Source organism: Rhopilema esculentum, chromosome 1, assembly GCF_057945365.1.
Source record: "Rhopilema esculentum isolate cy_ngs chromosome 1, ASM5794536v1, whole genome shotgun sequence".
Lineage (NCBI taxonomy): Eukaryota > Metazoa > Cnidaria > Scyphozoa > Rhizostomeae > Rhizostomatidae > Rhopilema > Rhopilema esculentum.
In genome coordinates, this window is record NC_142815.1 from 1,293,913 (window position 1) to 1,309,133 (window position 15,221).

The window sequence follows — 15,221 nt, forward strand, 5'->3', positions numbered from 1 at the left end:
ATTCAATTCTTTCTTAATTTGTTGCTACTATTAAGAAATTTTAAAGTTGACACCTTTGTGTGTTGATAAAGTTTATAAATTAACCATTACTTAGATACAATTATTGTCTTCAAATAGAATAGACAAGATATTCTGTAGAAGTACACGTTGATCTAACTCCCCCAAAGTGATAACTTTTTATGCAACTGAAATATCTTATTCAAAGGTTATATGGACATAACTTTTAAAAATATTTAAAAACTTTGTGATAGTACAATATTGTGATAGTAAATTTAAAAACTTTGTACTAGTATTACTTAAATTTTGAATGTTTTCTGTTTTTCTTTGTTTCTTTATTTACTCAAATGATTGTTTATGTATATTTAATGTTTAATACTGACACTCAATAACTATTTAATGCAAAAAACTATTTGGTGCAAACATAATTTTATGTTTTGCAAAAGTATAAAATGTACTCACAAAATGTACTTACAAACCCTGTGTCACTTGAAAACTTCTAAGCATGTTTCCATAATTTTATCTAAGATATTTGTTATCTTTATGTCCAGATGAATTCTGGCTTCATTTTTGTATTTATTGTATATTATGTTTTTCTTGTTTTTTACTTTATTTTACATTTTATACTATGATGTAATGGATTTTGTGTACATGCAAATCTTCTTTACAGAACTTCCTTCCCCCAAATGCAACCTGAAGCCAAATCCTTACTAAACAACTGGAGAAGTAGAGGGGTCTGGCTAATGAAGATTATCCCTAATTATTACCAAAATCTACTAAATTATTAACCTTAATTACATCATGCATAATTAACTCTGTTCAGGATAGTTATTAACATAATTAACATGATAACCTGTCTAAATCATCTAGCACCCCAATCAATGTTGATGTAACATTGCCGTTGTAAGCTTCATTCCATAGATGCCCCCTTTCATAGAAATATCACAAGAAAATGCTTTAGTCAAGAGAAATGTGTAGTAACCATTGTTGAACGTATTCAATTCATTGATTGCATCATAATCATTAACACCATCAATTGTCTCTACATCACAGTAACATAATCAACAACACTTTTGTAGCATCCCCTCGTTTAATGTGCATTGCCCTGTATTGTGATCTGATCCGTCAATCAGTGAATTCATCAAGACACAACAGTCACACAACATTGTCTATTGCTGGCTCTGTATTTTCTGCATGTTAAACAAGATATAAAAGAACTTGCAAAGAATTGATATAGGAATTTATCAACATCAACAATCATTTCATAAATGCTTTTAACCATCTTTCAACATTTCAGGGCAGGCCACCACCACATCTTGAAGGGGAGTTTAAAATTCAGATATACACCAAAGGTGCAAAGAAGCAAGGCTGGAAACAGAGATACATTAGGGTATGACATCATCTAGTTTTTAATGGCATGATGCTGATCAGAGGTGGAAAAAAATTTTTTCTTTCTGGGAACCAAAGAATCTGGCTCAAAACTTTCTGCAAGATTTAGGGGGTAGACAAATAAACTTTCTGTTTGTGCCTACATCTCTATACTTAGTTGGTGTATCATCTGCTTATTTGACTTAACATATGTCACAATATTTTTACATTTACTTTTCTTATATTTACTTACAAAAATTTTCTGTGAAACTTTCTGCTAACATTTTCATCTAGAAAAATTTCTAGGAACTACGATCCCAGGTTCCGATACTTTTTCTAACTCTGATGTTGATCATCATCAAACATACATAAAGCAACCTGTTTGGGTTGAAGCAAGTGTCTGCAATGTCAGCTTCTCAACTACAATGTCAACAACAATGTTAAAATTTACTGGGGTGGTTTTGACAAAGACTGTAAAAGGAAACAGGATTTGTCTGTGTCACAGTATTATTTGGCAGGCTGTTTGATACTGACCATACCAGAATGATATGAGTAAAAAAAGAAAACCTTACAGCATCAACCCTCCTAAATTTGGGCAAGATCTTGAATGACTTTGAGTTCCTTGTCATTGGACAAGTTCCAGGGGAAAGGAAAATATTAGGATCCAAAACAAACTGATTTCTAAACATTTTATTAACATATTTCAGTTGCAAAAGTCATCTATATGTGATTCAAGTGAGTTACATTTCAATTTCAGCAATTAATCTGTCACACCAGATCTATGAAAGATAATAATCTGCCATAACAAAGCAAGCTTCATTGCTTTTTTTGTTCCAATTTTATGATATTTTTGCTTATATTTTTATGATTTTCTAATATTTTTATGATATTTTATGATATCATCTTTTTAAACTGCACGTCTGTCAAAATCTCAAGCTTTGATATTACTTTATTATCATACAGATTTATTTTCATTCTCAAATTTGACAAAAAACATCTAAATTTTGATAACAGTCCTTTTTCATGATCTGCCCAAGCTTTGTGGTCTCTACATTCTAATCTATTCTGATAAGCAAACACAACCTCTTCATTGTTAGATTAAAATATATGATCTGTCTTAAAATAGAAAATAATTCTTTTCGGTGGGATTTTTTACCAATGTATCTTTTTATCAAAGTATTGTGCCTCATCTCTTTTAAAAGAATATTTGTGTTTGTAATACTCCCAGTTTTTACTACCAGCTGATGTCACTTTTCATTAACACTGTTAGTTATACAAAAGTGTAATTTTGCCAAAGATTAAAGATAGATTTTTCTAGACGTTTGGTGGCACACCAGTTTTATTTTATTACGTATAATTCAATCACCCCAGTTTGCATCTTTGATGGGTACTTAATGTGCATCATTTTATCTTTTGAAGATAATTTTAGAAAAATGTCAAGTTTTTGCAAAGCTATTTTGTGTCAAGAAAAAAGTTCAACATTTTTAGACACACACATTTAATGAGCATTTTTTGTTGTTCATACCCCAGTTGATTCAAACTTTCTCTAAGTTAGACTTTCTTTTTTTTCTCAGTTTTCTCTTAGTTGATTTGAAATTCCAACTGTATTTATTTTCTTGTTCAAGAGAATGATTTGGACTGTAAGTCTTACCCTGGATATGTCAGAAATTGCTGAGTCAGACTATTTCCTAACCCCTTTTTGATGGTCGGGATTATAATATATGTATCTGATTATTTTGTATTTTATCATCCAAATTACCTACACGCAATGTTTACACCAAATATGCAAGTAGGTTTGAACAGGGCCATTGTCTGTGGACAATGCATGGTTCTCACAGGCAAAATATTGGTAACAAGGATCTTAGCAGTGGCCAAATTATAGTGGGTGTATCTAAAAAGACAAGTGTTTTGTGATTTAAAAGGGTACACTTGTCCTTGGCTCCAGACAATGTTCTATAGAATTCTCATCATTGCACAAATGCACACTTTGACATCATTTAAGGATTTAAAATTTTTGGTCATTACTCACCAACATACAAAATAATAAACTACATTTATTAGCAATTTCACAACAGGCACTTGTGCAATGATTTCGGTGGGTGTGTTTTGCAGATATGGTTGTTTTGATTTCCGACAAAAATCTAATACCCTAAATTTAAAAACAATTCGCATACCGTAAATCCTCGAATTGCCCCCACCCCCTAAAATATTCCCCCCTTCAAAAATGCCCCTCTCGAAAAAGGCCCCCCTCAAAAAAGCTCCCCTTTAATAAGCCCCCACCCTAGAACTACAAATTTCCAATAAGCCCCCCCCCTCAAATAAGCCCCCACTGCTACTGTAAATTCTCGAACTGGACCCCTCCGTTTGATGATTTTTGCCATCTGAGATTGCCTGTGGCGTTTTATTGAATTACCACAACAAATTCATACTTTTGGTAATAATTTATTAAATTCTCATAAAGAAATTCCTACTTAAATAAACGAGGACTTTTAATAATATCTGCAATAATTTTTTAGGGCCCACCTCGTATAAGCCCCCCCACCCCTTGAATAAGCCCCCATCCAAAAATATAAAAAATAAATAAGCCCCCAGGGGGCTAATTCGAGGAGTTACGGTATCGCATAGACTCTTTTCTATGTCCTCATTCACTTTCTTAATACCCCTCTAAGTACCCAGACCCCTTTAATTATTTAAAAAACGTCGAACTGAATCATGTCGCGCCAAATGGCTTTTGGGATTGTTACATGAAGTATCTTGGTTAAGGCGCACAATCTCAAATATTTGGTTCGGCACATGAGAAGCGCGACGTTTGAACCAGGCCTAAGCTGTAAAAAATTTACCTTGAAAACAACAAATTTTTCAAAAAATTGCAAAGGTTAGACTAGCACCACTTTCCTGCAGGCAAGAACCACCACGTGACCTAATTGTTACCGAAATGATGCTTTTCTCGGGTATGACAGCAGAGGGTGCCATTGTTTTGCAACAATTCATGACAAATTGTGTGTCAATCAAAAAGCAAGGGATAAATTAAGGGAATTGCTAAGTTTTGCGACCAGTGGTAGAAACGCTCATGCATCCGTTGCCCCCTGAATTTTTGAATGTTGAAATATTTTTCGTTAAACAAAGTGTATTTTTCGTTTAGTTAGTGGTTGTTTTTAAAATCATAATTATAAATTTTTTTATTAAAAAGGTATTTAGGCCGCTAACCTAATTACAACATTAACATGACAATAAAATTTAATAGAATTACTGCTACAACATCTTGTCCTACGTTAATATCAACTCAATTTTGAATAATTCAAATGTTTGTTATGAATGTACGAAGAAATTAAAAATACCTGATATTGAAATGTTTTTTTACAGTAAAAAATGTATATAATCAACTGATAATATAATAGACAAATAATTTTAGATAAAAGATTATAGTTAAAAATTTTTTGAGAATTTTATCACTGCACGAATTCAAATTGATGGCTGCACATTTTCCATTTTTCACTGCAAAAATTGGTCATCACTGCACCTTAGAATATTCCCTGCTTGTCTCCCTCCAGTAACACAGAACTATTAAGGTTGCTACTGAATCTTTCAAATTACTTGTTTTATTTCCCAGGTTATTCAGGACACCTTATCCATATTTGAAAGTGAAGAAAAATTTAAGAAGGACTTGGCCAGTTTACTCTCAATCAAACTCACAGAGGTTAGTTTTTTATTTTTGCTCTTTTAAAAAAAATCGAATTAATAGTTTGGTTTTAGATTTGCATTTCAAAATCACTTCCTTCGTGCGTGGTCCTTCAATAGAAACTTAATGCATCAGTGATAAGACACAATAGAAGAATTTTTTGCATTCAGATAGTTTTCTGTTCGCCACATTTTCTTGATAGAAATTTCTCTTGAACCCCTTAAACCGAAACCACCTTTGAATTGAAGCTATTGGGATCTTAGAAAAAGGCACCTTTGGGCAAAAGCCGAAAAATAAAATAAGACTTGGGAAAATGTTGTGCTATTCTAAAAGCTCTAAAGAGGGCATGTTTAAGGAAAGGGCCATTCTCATAAAAACGTAGACTATCACCACTGTGAAACAAGACCTTGTGAAAACCGTCCCCGGTGAGAATTTCCCCAATATGCTACTGATAAAACATTATACGAAAAATGCAATTGAAGACGTCATTTCGTGCGCGATATGGAAAAAAATGCGTGAAGACAGGGTACCACTGGGAGGGTGGGGGGAGGGGGGTGGGTCGTTTATCGTCAGAGAGATTCTTGGGGCTCGTTACAATTCGTTACAATTGAGCAGATGTTTTGTTGGACAAATTCTGCATTAGAGACCTTTATTTTCCAAATAAAAATATCCACGGGCAAATTTTCTGTAAACCTTTTTGGGCCAGTGAAATAAATGATTTCACATACACAACAGAGTATCTTTAACAATAATGAATGTATATTGGGTGTGGTCGCAGGTGTGGCATGTAGAAGTTGTCTCAAGCATAACCCCTCTCCTACCTTTTAAAGACGGCATTCCTCCTGCTTGAAGGTTGGAATGCCTAGAATTTAAGAGGGTTCCAACCATTGCTGGTTTGTGGTAGGCATGGCTGACTTTAAGGGGTACTTTCTTATTGGGAATGCGCTAGGTATTGTCATCGGAAAATATTTTTACTGCGGTATGGGATTTAAGGTGACTGTCTCAAAACCTGTGTCATGTTCAGAAAACTTTTTGCATATGCAAAACGAAATTAGCAAAATAAAACTTGATTGTATGGTTATAAATTTGCGCAGACGCAGAAAACATTTAAAAGTGTGGAGCACTTGTAGGCAAGAAAAGGGGGTCTCTGTGAGCACTGGGTTTGGTAAGAAAGGGGTGGGGGCATGAACCCCTGAGCACGGTTGCCTCAAAGTGTATCGGTTGATGCAAGCTACAGCTGTTTCTCGTTTTTAGGCCAATATACTTGATACCGTTGCTGATCATGCACCTCGGGGATTTTCTGTAAATTGGGCAGTTAACATCGTTTCTGTTGATGAGACCATCACATTTCTAGCCAAGGTATGCTGTTGTTGTTAAACGTAGTATAGTTTTTTTTTAAAAAAGTTCAGTTGGCAATTCTGTCAAACAGAGCGGTACCGTGAAGTGACGAAGATAAAGGAGAAGATCAGAGGGGCGAAAAGCACTCATTTAAAGCTAAAATGCTATTTTGTCGAAAAACTTCTGAGCTTGTCGTAAATTTAACATGGTTGTCTATTTTTTTCAAAGCTTTACATTTTGAGAGGAAATATTTTAACGCTGAATAAACATAAGAATATCAGAGTATATCAAAATATTTTTTATTTCAGTTCTTATCTCGTTATGTTATGTTCAATTCTATGAAAAGATATGAATAATTTTATTTGGTTCTTGTATGAAAATCTATGTTGCTCGCTCCTCCTATGAATTTTCTTACCTACACCACTTCCACTATTCTGTTTGATATGAGTTTAGAATTTTCTGCCTTTCGTAGAGTGATACAATCAAAATATTCCCTGAAGCAAACTACTTCTTATGCAGTGAGATTTCCTTGAAAAATGAAAATTGGTAAAAAATTGATCTGTTTCGCTACATAGGACATAGACTGACTGAAAGAAAGAGTGTTCCAGGGTAAAGCTGTCTCTCTGCTACAATGATGATCTTTTTCAAACAATGGTGTGTTTATGGGAAAACTTGTTTAGATTTAGCCCCCATTTCGTGGCAGTATACGCCCTTTCAAAATTATCTTTCCTCTCGATCTTAATTCGGTCTCGAATTAGCTAATAGGCTAGGCTCCCCTCTTTGTTAAGCCCTCCCTTATTTCAGCCCCCCCCCTCTTAGTTAGGTCCCCATTTAAGCATAGAGTTTTGCATACCATTAGGGGTTTTTCAAAGCATAACTACGTAGGTTTCTACCCTGGGTAACAGAGCCACATAAATTTGAGAGCGAAGATAGAAGATAGGAGTGGAGAAACGGAGAGGCGTCTGTCTGAGAGTTAGGTCCTTCTCTGCCTGGCCTTCTGTTTACCCATTGAAATTATGTGGCTCTGGTGCCAATGATAGTAGATTCCCAATTAACGAACTGAATTTAAGCACTATCTTTATAGAGCGCCGAAGAACACGCTCATTGGCTTGACGGCCTACAGTACGTCAAACGTTTTTGGACAGATCGAGCCAGCGTCGTAGGATCGAATAACCAGGTATGTCAATAAAACTTTACTGGCTCGTGTTTTTAACCTTGATTCTCGAAGAGAAGTAACAGAGAGAGAACCTAGAGAAAGAAACATTTGCCTATTTGACTTGATGTTGCAACCCACCGTCCTGTTATATTCACCAAAGCAAAAAGCAAAAGATTAACCAAAAGAATTCAGACAGCTCAAAATAAATGTATCAGGTTTTGTTTGAATCTAAATAACAGAGCACATATAGGAATCAAGGAATTCACAAATATCAAATGGCTCCCCACGAAAGAGAGATTTGAACAATGTATGACTGCAAAGGTTTTCAAATTTTTTGATAATTCAGCCCCACCCTACATGTCAGAGATGTTCTTACCAGTTGGCCAGAACAGAATCACCCGAAGATCTAAAAACAAACTGAATCAACCTTTCCGAAAGAAAAACAAAGGGCAAAATTGCCTCTCATATCTTGGTCCTAAAATTTGGAACAATCTACCGTCAAAACTAAAATCTGCAAAGAACGTCAATAGTTTCAAACACAAGATCAAAGATAAATTCTTTGATGATCTACAAAGTCAGGAGGATAGCCCCTACATATTTTATTAAAAATCCAAATTCAGCCAACGAAAAGGTGCTAGTTAACATTTTTCCAGAATTACTTTTTTCCTAGTTTTGGATACAAATCAATTTTTCATGCACACATTTCTTTTTTATAACACCTCTGGAGGAACCATTATGGAAACAAGATCGTATTGCCCTTTAATGCTATCCCTGCCATTTTTAACCTGGGGTGTTTTTAGTCTACGTTTTTAACTTCTATCTGTAAATTTTATATATCTGTACTTAGATCTTTTTCTTAATTTTAAATTGTAATTTATTTGATGGCAAAATTATACATACAAAAACAAGAATCATTGCCGTTTTGAGCTCGAATTCAATTCAATTTGCACAAAACGAACTTAATCAACCAATTCAATTTAGGACCACGTCTTAGATGTTACCACCGTCTTATTAATCCGGAAAAATAGTCCATGTTGTTTGTACTTGTACTGTAGATTTTATATAGAATCTTCCCAATTAAACTGCTAAGAAGCGATGTCAAATCAGTCTTTTTTGACAATGGTACAGTTAACACCCCCCCCTCCCCCATTTGGTCATAGGCTTAGCGAATGCTATGCGTTTAGAGGGTCTTAGTATAGATCCCCCGGGTATTATTGTCTCACTGACATTCAACTGCCCAAATTGAGCGTGAAAAGCGATAAAGTTTGCCAGATTAAGGGGGTTGCAGCCCTCTTGGCCCAGATGTCGTTATACACCTATGTAAGAGGGTGAATTTTATTCCTCGCCTATATTGGTTCTTACACTCCGGAATAGACAAGGGGTTTGTTATAAATGTGAGTAAGTTGAAAATCTTTTAAATAATGATAAACGGGGGCAATGGATAGCATTCCTTCCCTATTTTTCCGAAAAAATATATTAAAAAGACGCTGGTCTCTTCATACAGAAGGATGGAGTGCATGACACAATTGTAAAATGAAAATATTTAATTCTTGATACTGTTTTCAGCCTTTCTTTTGTCCTCTGAGCACTTCCTTGCAGCACGTTCTATGTACTGTTTTGTGATATGTGAAGCTGCAAAAAATTAACGGGGGAGGGGGGAGGGGGAATGTTTCGGATATTAATGTCACGATGTCACGGGTGGATCTTTTTTGTAAGATTGTCTAGTGGTGGATACGTTCATTCAAAACTCTAGAGTCAATTAGAAGGCTTTTATTGACAAGGATGTACTGTATCCTTGCTTTAGTACGGTTTATTTATTTATTTAGACAAAGTAGCACGTTACCCTGTCCGTATATCAGGCCTTATAAGGCACTGGCAGGTTAGAAACGATTCTTTACTTTTTTAGGCACCCATGGGTGAGAACCGGAATCTTATTAAGTGAGTGAATATATTTTATTTTCATACGACATGTCTTGTTGATCTCGCCTTTCCTTTCATTTTTAAAACCAAGATTTTCAAAACGCTAAACTGTTTGCACTGCTTATTGGTCTAGTTGCGACTTACGGTCGGTTTTCGAATTCAACACAGTTGGTTACCGACTGCAATGGCAGCGCCAGCGTAAAAGGACTGGAACCTAATTACTAATTTATGTCAATTATGCTTATGATATTCTTCCTATCGCTGTTGATCTTTCACTACTCAAACCCTATTACAACAGGGGGGGGGGGACATTTCCATCCTACTTATCGGCAGGAAAACTTAGCTATTTCATCTATTTTTGATGAGAAAATATTTAGAGAGGGGTAATATTTTGGCACAATATTTTTTGTGACGTGGCTCTAATATTTTGAAAATGCCTTTATGTAACTGAAAGTTAGTCATTGGTCTCTGCAATTGGTAAAATTAGAGTTCATTGTTGATAAAAGGGCGTTCTCTGTCGGTAAAAGGGCGTGGCCTAGATTTTATAGTTTCGTTCCCCAAAATTTCGAACTTTGTTAAAAATACTAAAGACCAGAAGGAAACCATCTAAAAACCTTTTAACATTAACACAAGTAATGTATATTCCTTCATATTTACGATTAACATGGATATTGAAAAGGTTTGAATAACCATGTGCAGGTTAGGCCATACATCATTCTAAAAGCGAAAACAACAACAACAATATTAAAGAGAGCTGATACTGCTCAATCAATTCTTAGGTTTTTCTTATTGAATTCTAACGAACTTTTGCGCCAAGAATATGAAATCAAAGGTATCGTGAATTCTCTCCAATCCGCGTTGAGACTTCACTAGAACCCCAAGGTCCTTGTATTAAATTATTGAGTTGTTGAAGAAAACAAACAGGTCATACATAAAGTTATAATCTTGCCCAGTCTACATTATTCAAATCCGTTGTCTTCTCGTACATGTCTTTCTTTTCCTTATGCGCCCTCGTACCATCCAATATTTTTATAGAGGTTCTAGAGCCATATTGAAATGTGTTTAAACTGTATTTTTTTCGTGTATCATCTTTTTGCAACATACTAAAAGCTTTGCCTGGCACTCCTCACAGCATAGAACATCAAACAAGCATGAAGCGTAAAAATTATAAAAGTTTTGGAATCGATCTACATTCAAACAGTAAAGCCGCAATTGTGGAGACAGAAGGAGTTCGTTCTCTCTCTTGAGCTCCAGTGATTTTCCTATAGACACGCAGTACTGATTGGGCAACTATATTGCTTATGTGCTTGTGTTTTTCTGATTGGCCTATTTTAGTCCACAACTGAGTATATATTTTCAATTTTGCCATCACAGAACCTTTTTCTGACGTTCTATGCTCTGAGATGTGTTAGCCAAACAAATTGTGTTGTAAAGTGCTTGCTTTTTCCAAAGCATTTTTCAAATTTTGTACCGTCAAAAAACTGTATCACTTTCCAATTAGGAGTGAGTTTTGTGCACTTATAACAGACATTCACGGGGACACAAAAGAGATAAGGCTTGCCAAAGCTGCTACATATAAAGATGTTTATCGCGCAATGCACCCTAAGGGTGGCATTCTGGGGGAAAAGGCCGCATACCTTTGGGCTGTCAATAAAGATGGTACTGGTACGTATAGATTATGACGTCAAGTAAATTTTTTTTTTTGATTTTTTACTTTATGTGACATGTCTTGAAATGGCTTCATTGTGAACTTGATATGTGGCTTATATGGTATTTAAGTGCATGCCCCCCTGTAGGTTAGTTTTTCTCTAGCAGATTGGTTAGTTTTTCTCTACCATGCCTAAAAATTTTGAATAAAAAGTAAAAATGAAAAATAAAATGAAAACTGTAAAAATGAATAATGAAAAATGAAAATGAAAGATGAAAAACAAAAAACAAAAAACAAAATTAAATAAAATGAGAAACAAAAAACAAAATTAAAGATAATGAAAAATGAAAATGAAAAATTAAATAAAATGAAAAGTAAAAATGAAAAATTAAAATGAAGAATAAAGTGAAAAATGTAGAAATGAAAATACAATATAAATTTCCCCTAGAGGTAAATACGGAAAATAAGAAAATAAATTATAAATCATGAAAAATGTAAATGAAAAAGGAAATATACTTCATATGCCAAATTATTTCGACATGTTGCAGATTGATTGAGGTAAAGCAGGTGAAAGAACTTTGTTCAATCAACGGGTTACTTTTGTTTTAATGTGGCTCAGATTATTATAGAACCATAATAAATTTACCGTTCTGCAGTGACGGACACTTGATTAAATATTGAGGGGGGTAAGGCAAACCTATTGTTTTGGTAAGATAACGTCGCATTTTTCCATTGTTTTAGAACAAAGGACCATTGTCTTCCGAAATATTGGTGGGGGCGACTGTTTCCCTTCACCCTCCCTGTTGTCCGCCACTGATTTGATGGAAAAAAGCATGGCCTTACTGTTTTGATAAGATGACGTCCATTGGTCTTTTTGTCTAAACTGCAATCATGACTGTATTACTGCAATCACGATAGATATGCCTAACTCAACCCTCACCAATTTTCAATTCATTTTAAGAAAAATGTCAAGGGACATGTGTAAGATTTTATAATTTTTCAAATTATCTACAATCAAAATAAAGTAGCATCAATTCTAATCGTTTCTGTTTTTCGAGTATCGTTCTTTATTTTGAAAATGGCAGCCACGAACCATCGTTTCTTCGTCTCCGCAACCTTGCAATAATCGTAGCGAAAACTCCGTTCCCCCGAGGCTAAATATTTAACGGCCTACGATGTTATGTTTCTGTCGACGTCGTTTCTAGAACTGACCTATAAAAAAGACTGGATTGAGCTTCTATTGTGAGAAAAGCGTCGCCATCCGAAGAGAGTGTCCCAGTACAGACCACTCGAGGAGAGGGCCTAAACAATCACTCCTAACAACGTGTTCATCTTTTTGGCCTACTTTTTGTCGCCACTAATACACACAGCATTATTTCTCTAGCCTATCCATATCATCCAAGCGTTGGTTTTTGAAAGTAACTTCCCGCTTCTGTTTGAGGCCCTCTTTCTTTTGAAATTGAGCGTGCTTCAAAGTTTAGTGTTTCAAGACAATAAAAACTCGATCCAGTCTTTTTATAGATAAATGGTCTCCACTAGGTCATATCAAAGACAGTTTGTCGCGATATTAATTGGTTTACGGGAACAAAGAATTAAATTTCTATTTCGATGAGTTTTCATTTCTTAACAAAGGACGTCGCTTACTTGCTGTTAACCAGTTATATTAATTTGTCATGTTTTTCGAGAACCTTCTAAATTCAACGATTTTAAAATGTCAACATTGTCCATAGATTTGATGGTTAGAAAACTGGCGCCAATTCATGTATTTGTTGAAGATGGCTGCCAGTTGTTCATGATTGAGAAGTTTTACAAGGTAAATTTTCATTTTAAAACAAAATATTTTGTTTCCTTGCAGTTTTTATCTGCAGATGTTGGGACGATATTAATTGTTAATCTTCAGCATGATTATGCGAGAATGGCTCAGTTGTTAGAGGCGCCCATTACAGACCCAAAGGTCCGTGGTTTGAGTCCCTGGCATGACCAAATTTTCACCCAGAGTGAGGAGAGTCGCCAGCTCTCTGTAATTCCCAGCAAAGGAATCACGAGGTGTGATCACATCGAGAGGAAGGACCAGGATACTGCTCGATAAGCATAGCTTCTCAGTGTCCTAGAAACTACCTTCGAATGCTAGGTAGCAACAAATACAAGTACAAATACAAATACAAATAATTTTCACGTCTAGGGGTCAGGCATTTATGATTTTGTGTAAGAGGCATCGAGTCACCATAAAAGGATATGATATACCCTAAGGTACCCAAATATGCTGAGTCATGATTTTCGTGCTGCAATGCTATTGGTTGACCTGAAACTGGTCACATGAGCTCATCTCATACTGACTAAGTCAACAGTTTCTATCAATAGCATGTTGTCAACGATGGATGCTGATATCACACGAAACTGCAGGAATCACGCCGAAACCAAATGGTGATTCCTGCAGTTTCGCGTGATATCAGAATCCATCGTTGACAACATATAGAAAAGGCCTATTAACCATGATTCAATGACTTTAAAGATGCATTGTTTGGTTTAACATTCTTCTAGTTTTATGTAGACTGATAGGAAAATGATCGAAACCAAAACAGCGAAGCCTGCCCAAGCACATCACTACGATCGTCGTCTGTATCCTGACACGTTTCGTTGTTTCTAGAAACGCTGTTTAGCTACTTAGAACATAGACTGACTTTGAGAAAGAGTGTTTCAGGGTAAAGCTGTCTCTCTGCTACAATCATGAACTTTTTCAAACAATGGTGGGTTTATGGGAAAACTGTTTCGCTACATAGAACATAGACTGACTGAAAGAAAGAGTGTTTCAGGGTAAAGCTGTCTCTCTGCTACAATCATGATCTTTTTCAAACAATGGTGGGTTTATGGGAAAACTGTTTCGCTACATAGAACATAGACTGACTGAAAGAAAGAGTGTTTCAGGGTAAAGCTGTCTCTCTGCTACAATCATGAACTTTTTCAAACAATGGTGGGTTTATGGGAAAACTGTTTCGCTACTTAGAACATAGACTGACTTTGAGAAAGAGTGTTTCAGGGTAAAGCTGTCTCTCTGCTACAATCATGAACTTTTTCAAACAATGGTGGGTTTATGGGAAAACTGTTTCGCTACTTAGAACATAGACTGACTTTGAGAAAGAGTGTTTCAGGGTAAAGCTGTCTCTCTGCTACAATCATGAACTTTTTCAAACAATGGTGGGTTTATGGGAAAACTGTTTCGCTACATAGAACATAGACTGACTGAAAGAAACAGTGTTTCAGGGTAAAGCTGTCTCTCTGCTACAATCATGAACTTTTTCAAACAATGGTGGGTTTATGGGAAAACTGTTTCGCTACATAGAACATAGACTGACTGAAAGAAAGAGTGTTTCAGGGTAGAGCTGTTTCTCTGCTAAAATGATGGACTCTTTCAAACAATGGTGGGTTTATGGGAAAACTGTTTCGCTACATAGAACATAGACTGACTGAAAGAAAGAGTGTTTCAGGGTAAAGCTGTCTCTCTGCTACAATCATGATCTTTTTCAAACAATGGTGGGTTTATGGGAAAACTGTTTCGCTACATAGAACATAGACTGACTGAAAGAAAGAGTGTTTCAGGGTAAAGCTGTCTCTCTGCTACAATCATGATCTTTTTCAAACAATGGTGGGTTTATGGGAAAACTGTTTCGCTACATAGAACATAGACTGACTGAAAGAAAGAGTGTTTCAGGGTAAAGCTGTCTCTCTGCTACAATCATGATCTTTTTCAAACAATGGTGGGTTTATGGGAAAACTGTTTCGCTACATAGAACATAGACTGACTGAAAGAAAGAGTGTTCCAGGGTAAAGCTGTCTCTCTGCTACAATCATGATCTTTTTCAAACAATGGTGGGTTTATGGGAAAACTGTTTCGCTACATAGAACATAGACTGACTGAAAGAAAGAGTGTTTCAGGGTGAAGCTGTCTCTCTGCTACAATCATGAACTTTTTCAAACAATGGTGGGTTTATGGGAAAACTGTTTCGCTACATAGAACATAGACTGACTGAAAGAAAGAGTGTTTCAGGGTAAAGATGTTTCTCTGCTAAAATGATGGACTCTTTCAAACAATGGTGGGTTTATGGAAAACTGTTTCG

At 35.6% G+C, this 15,221-nt stretch overlaps 1 protein-coding gene across 2 annotated transcripts in view; it reads left to right on the top strand.

The window, feature by feature from the left end:
* Positions 1-15,221, top strand: part of LOC135690282 (uncharacterized) — a 34,133-nt gene that overhangs the window by 934 nt on the left and 17,978 nt on the right. The window contains exons 2-8 of one of the 2 annotated variants that reach the window (XM_065207789.2): positions 1,295-1,387; positions 4,976-5,062; positions 6,299-6,403; positions 7,467-7,559; positions 9,445-9,476; positions 10,960-11,123; positions 12,837-12,919. In XM_065207789.2, coding sequence (XP_065063861.2) covers positions 1,295-1,387; positions 4,976-5,062; positions 6,299-6,403; positions 7,467-7,559; positions 9,445-9,476; positions 10,960-11,123; positions 12,837-12,919 — 657 coding nt within the window. The remainder of the gene's footprint in view (positions 1-1,294; positions 1,388-4,975; positions 5,063-6,298; positions 6,404-7,466; positions 7,560-9,444; positions 9,477-10,959; positions 11,124-12,836; positions 12,920-15,221) is intronic. The other variant, XM_065207791.2, reaches the window with a different exon arrangement.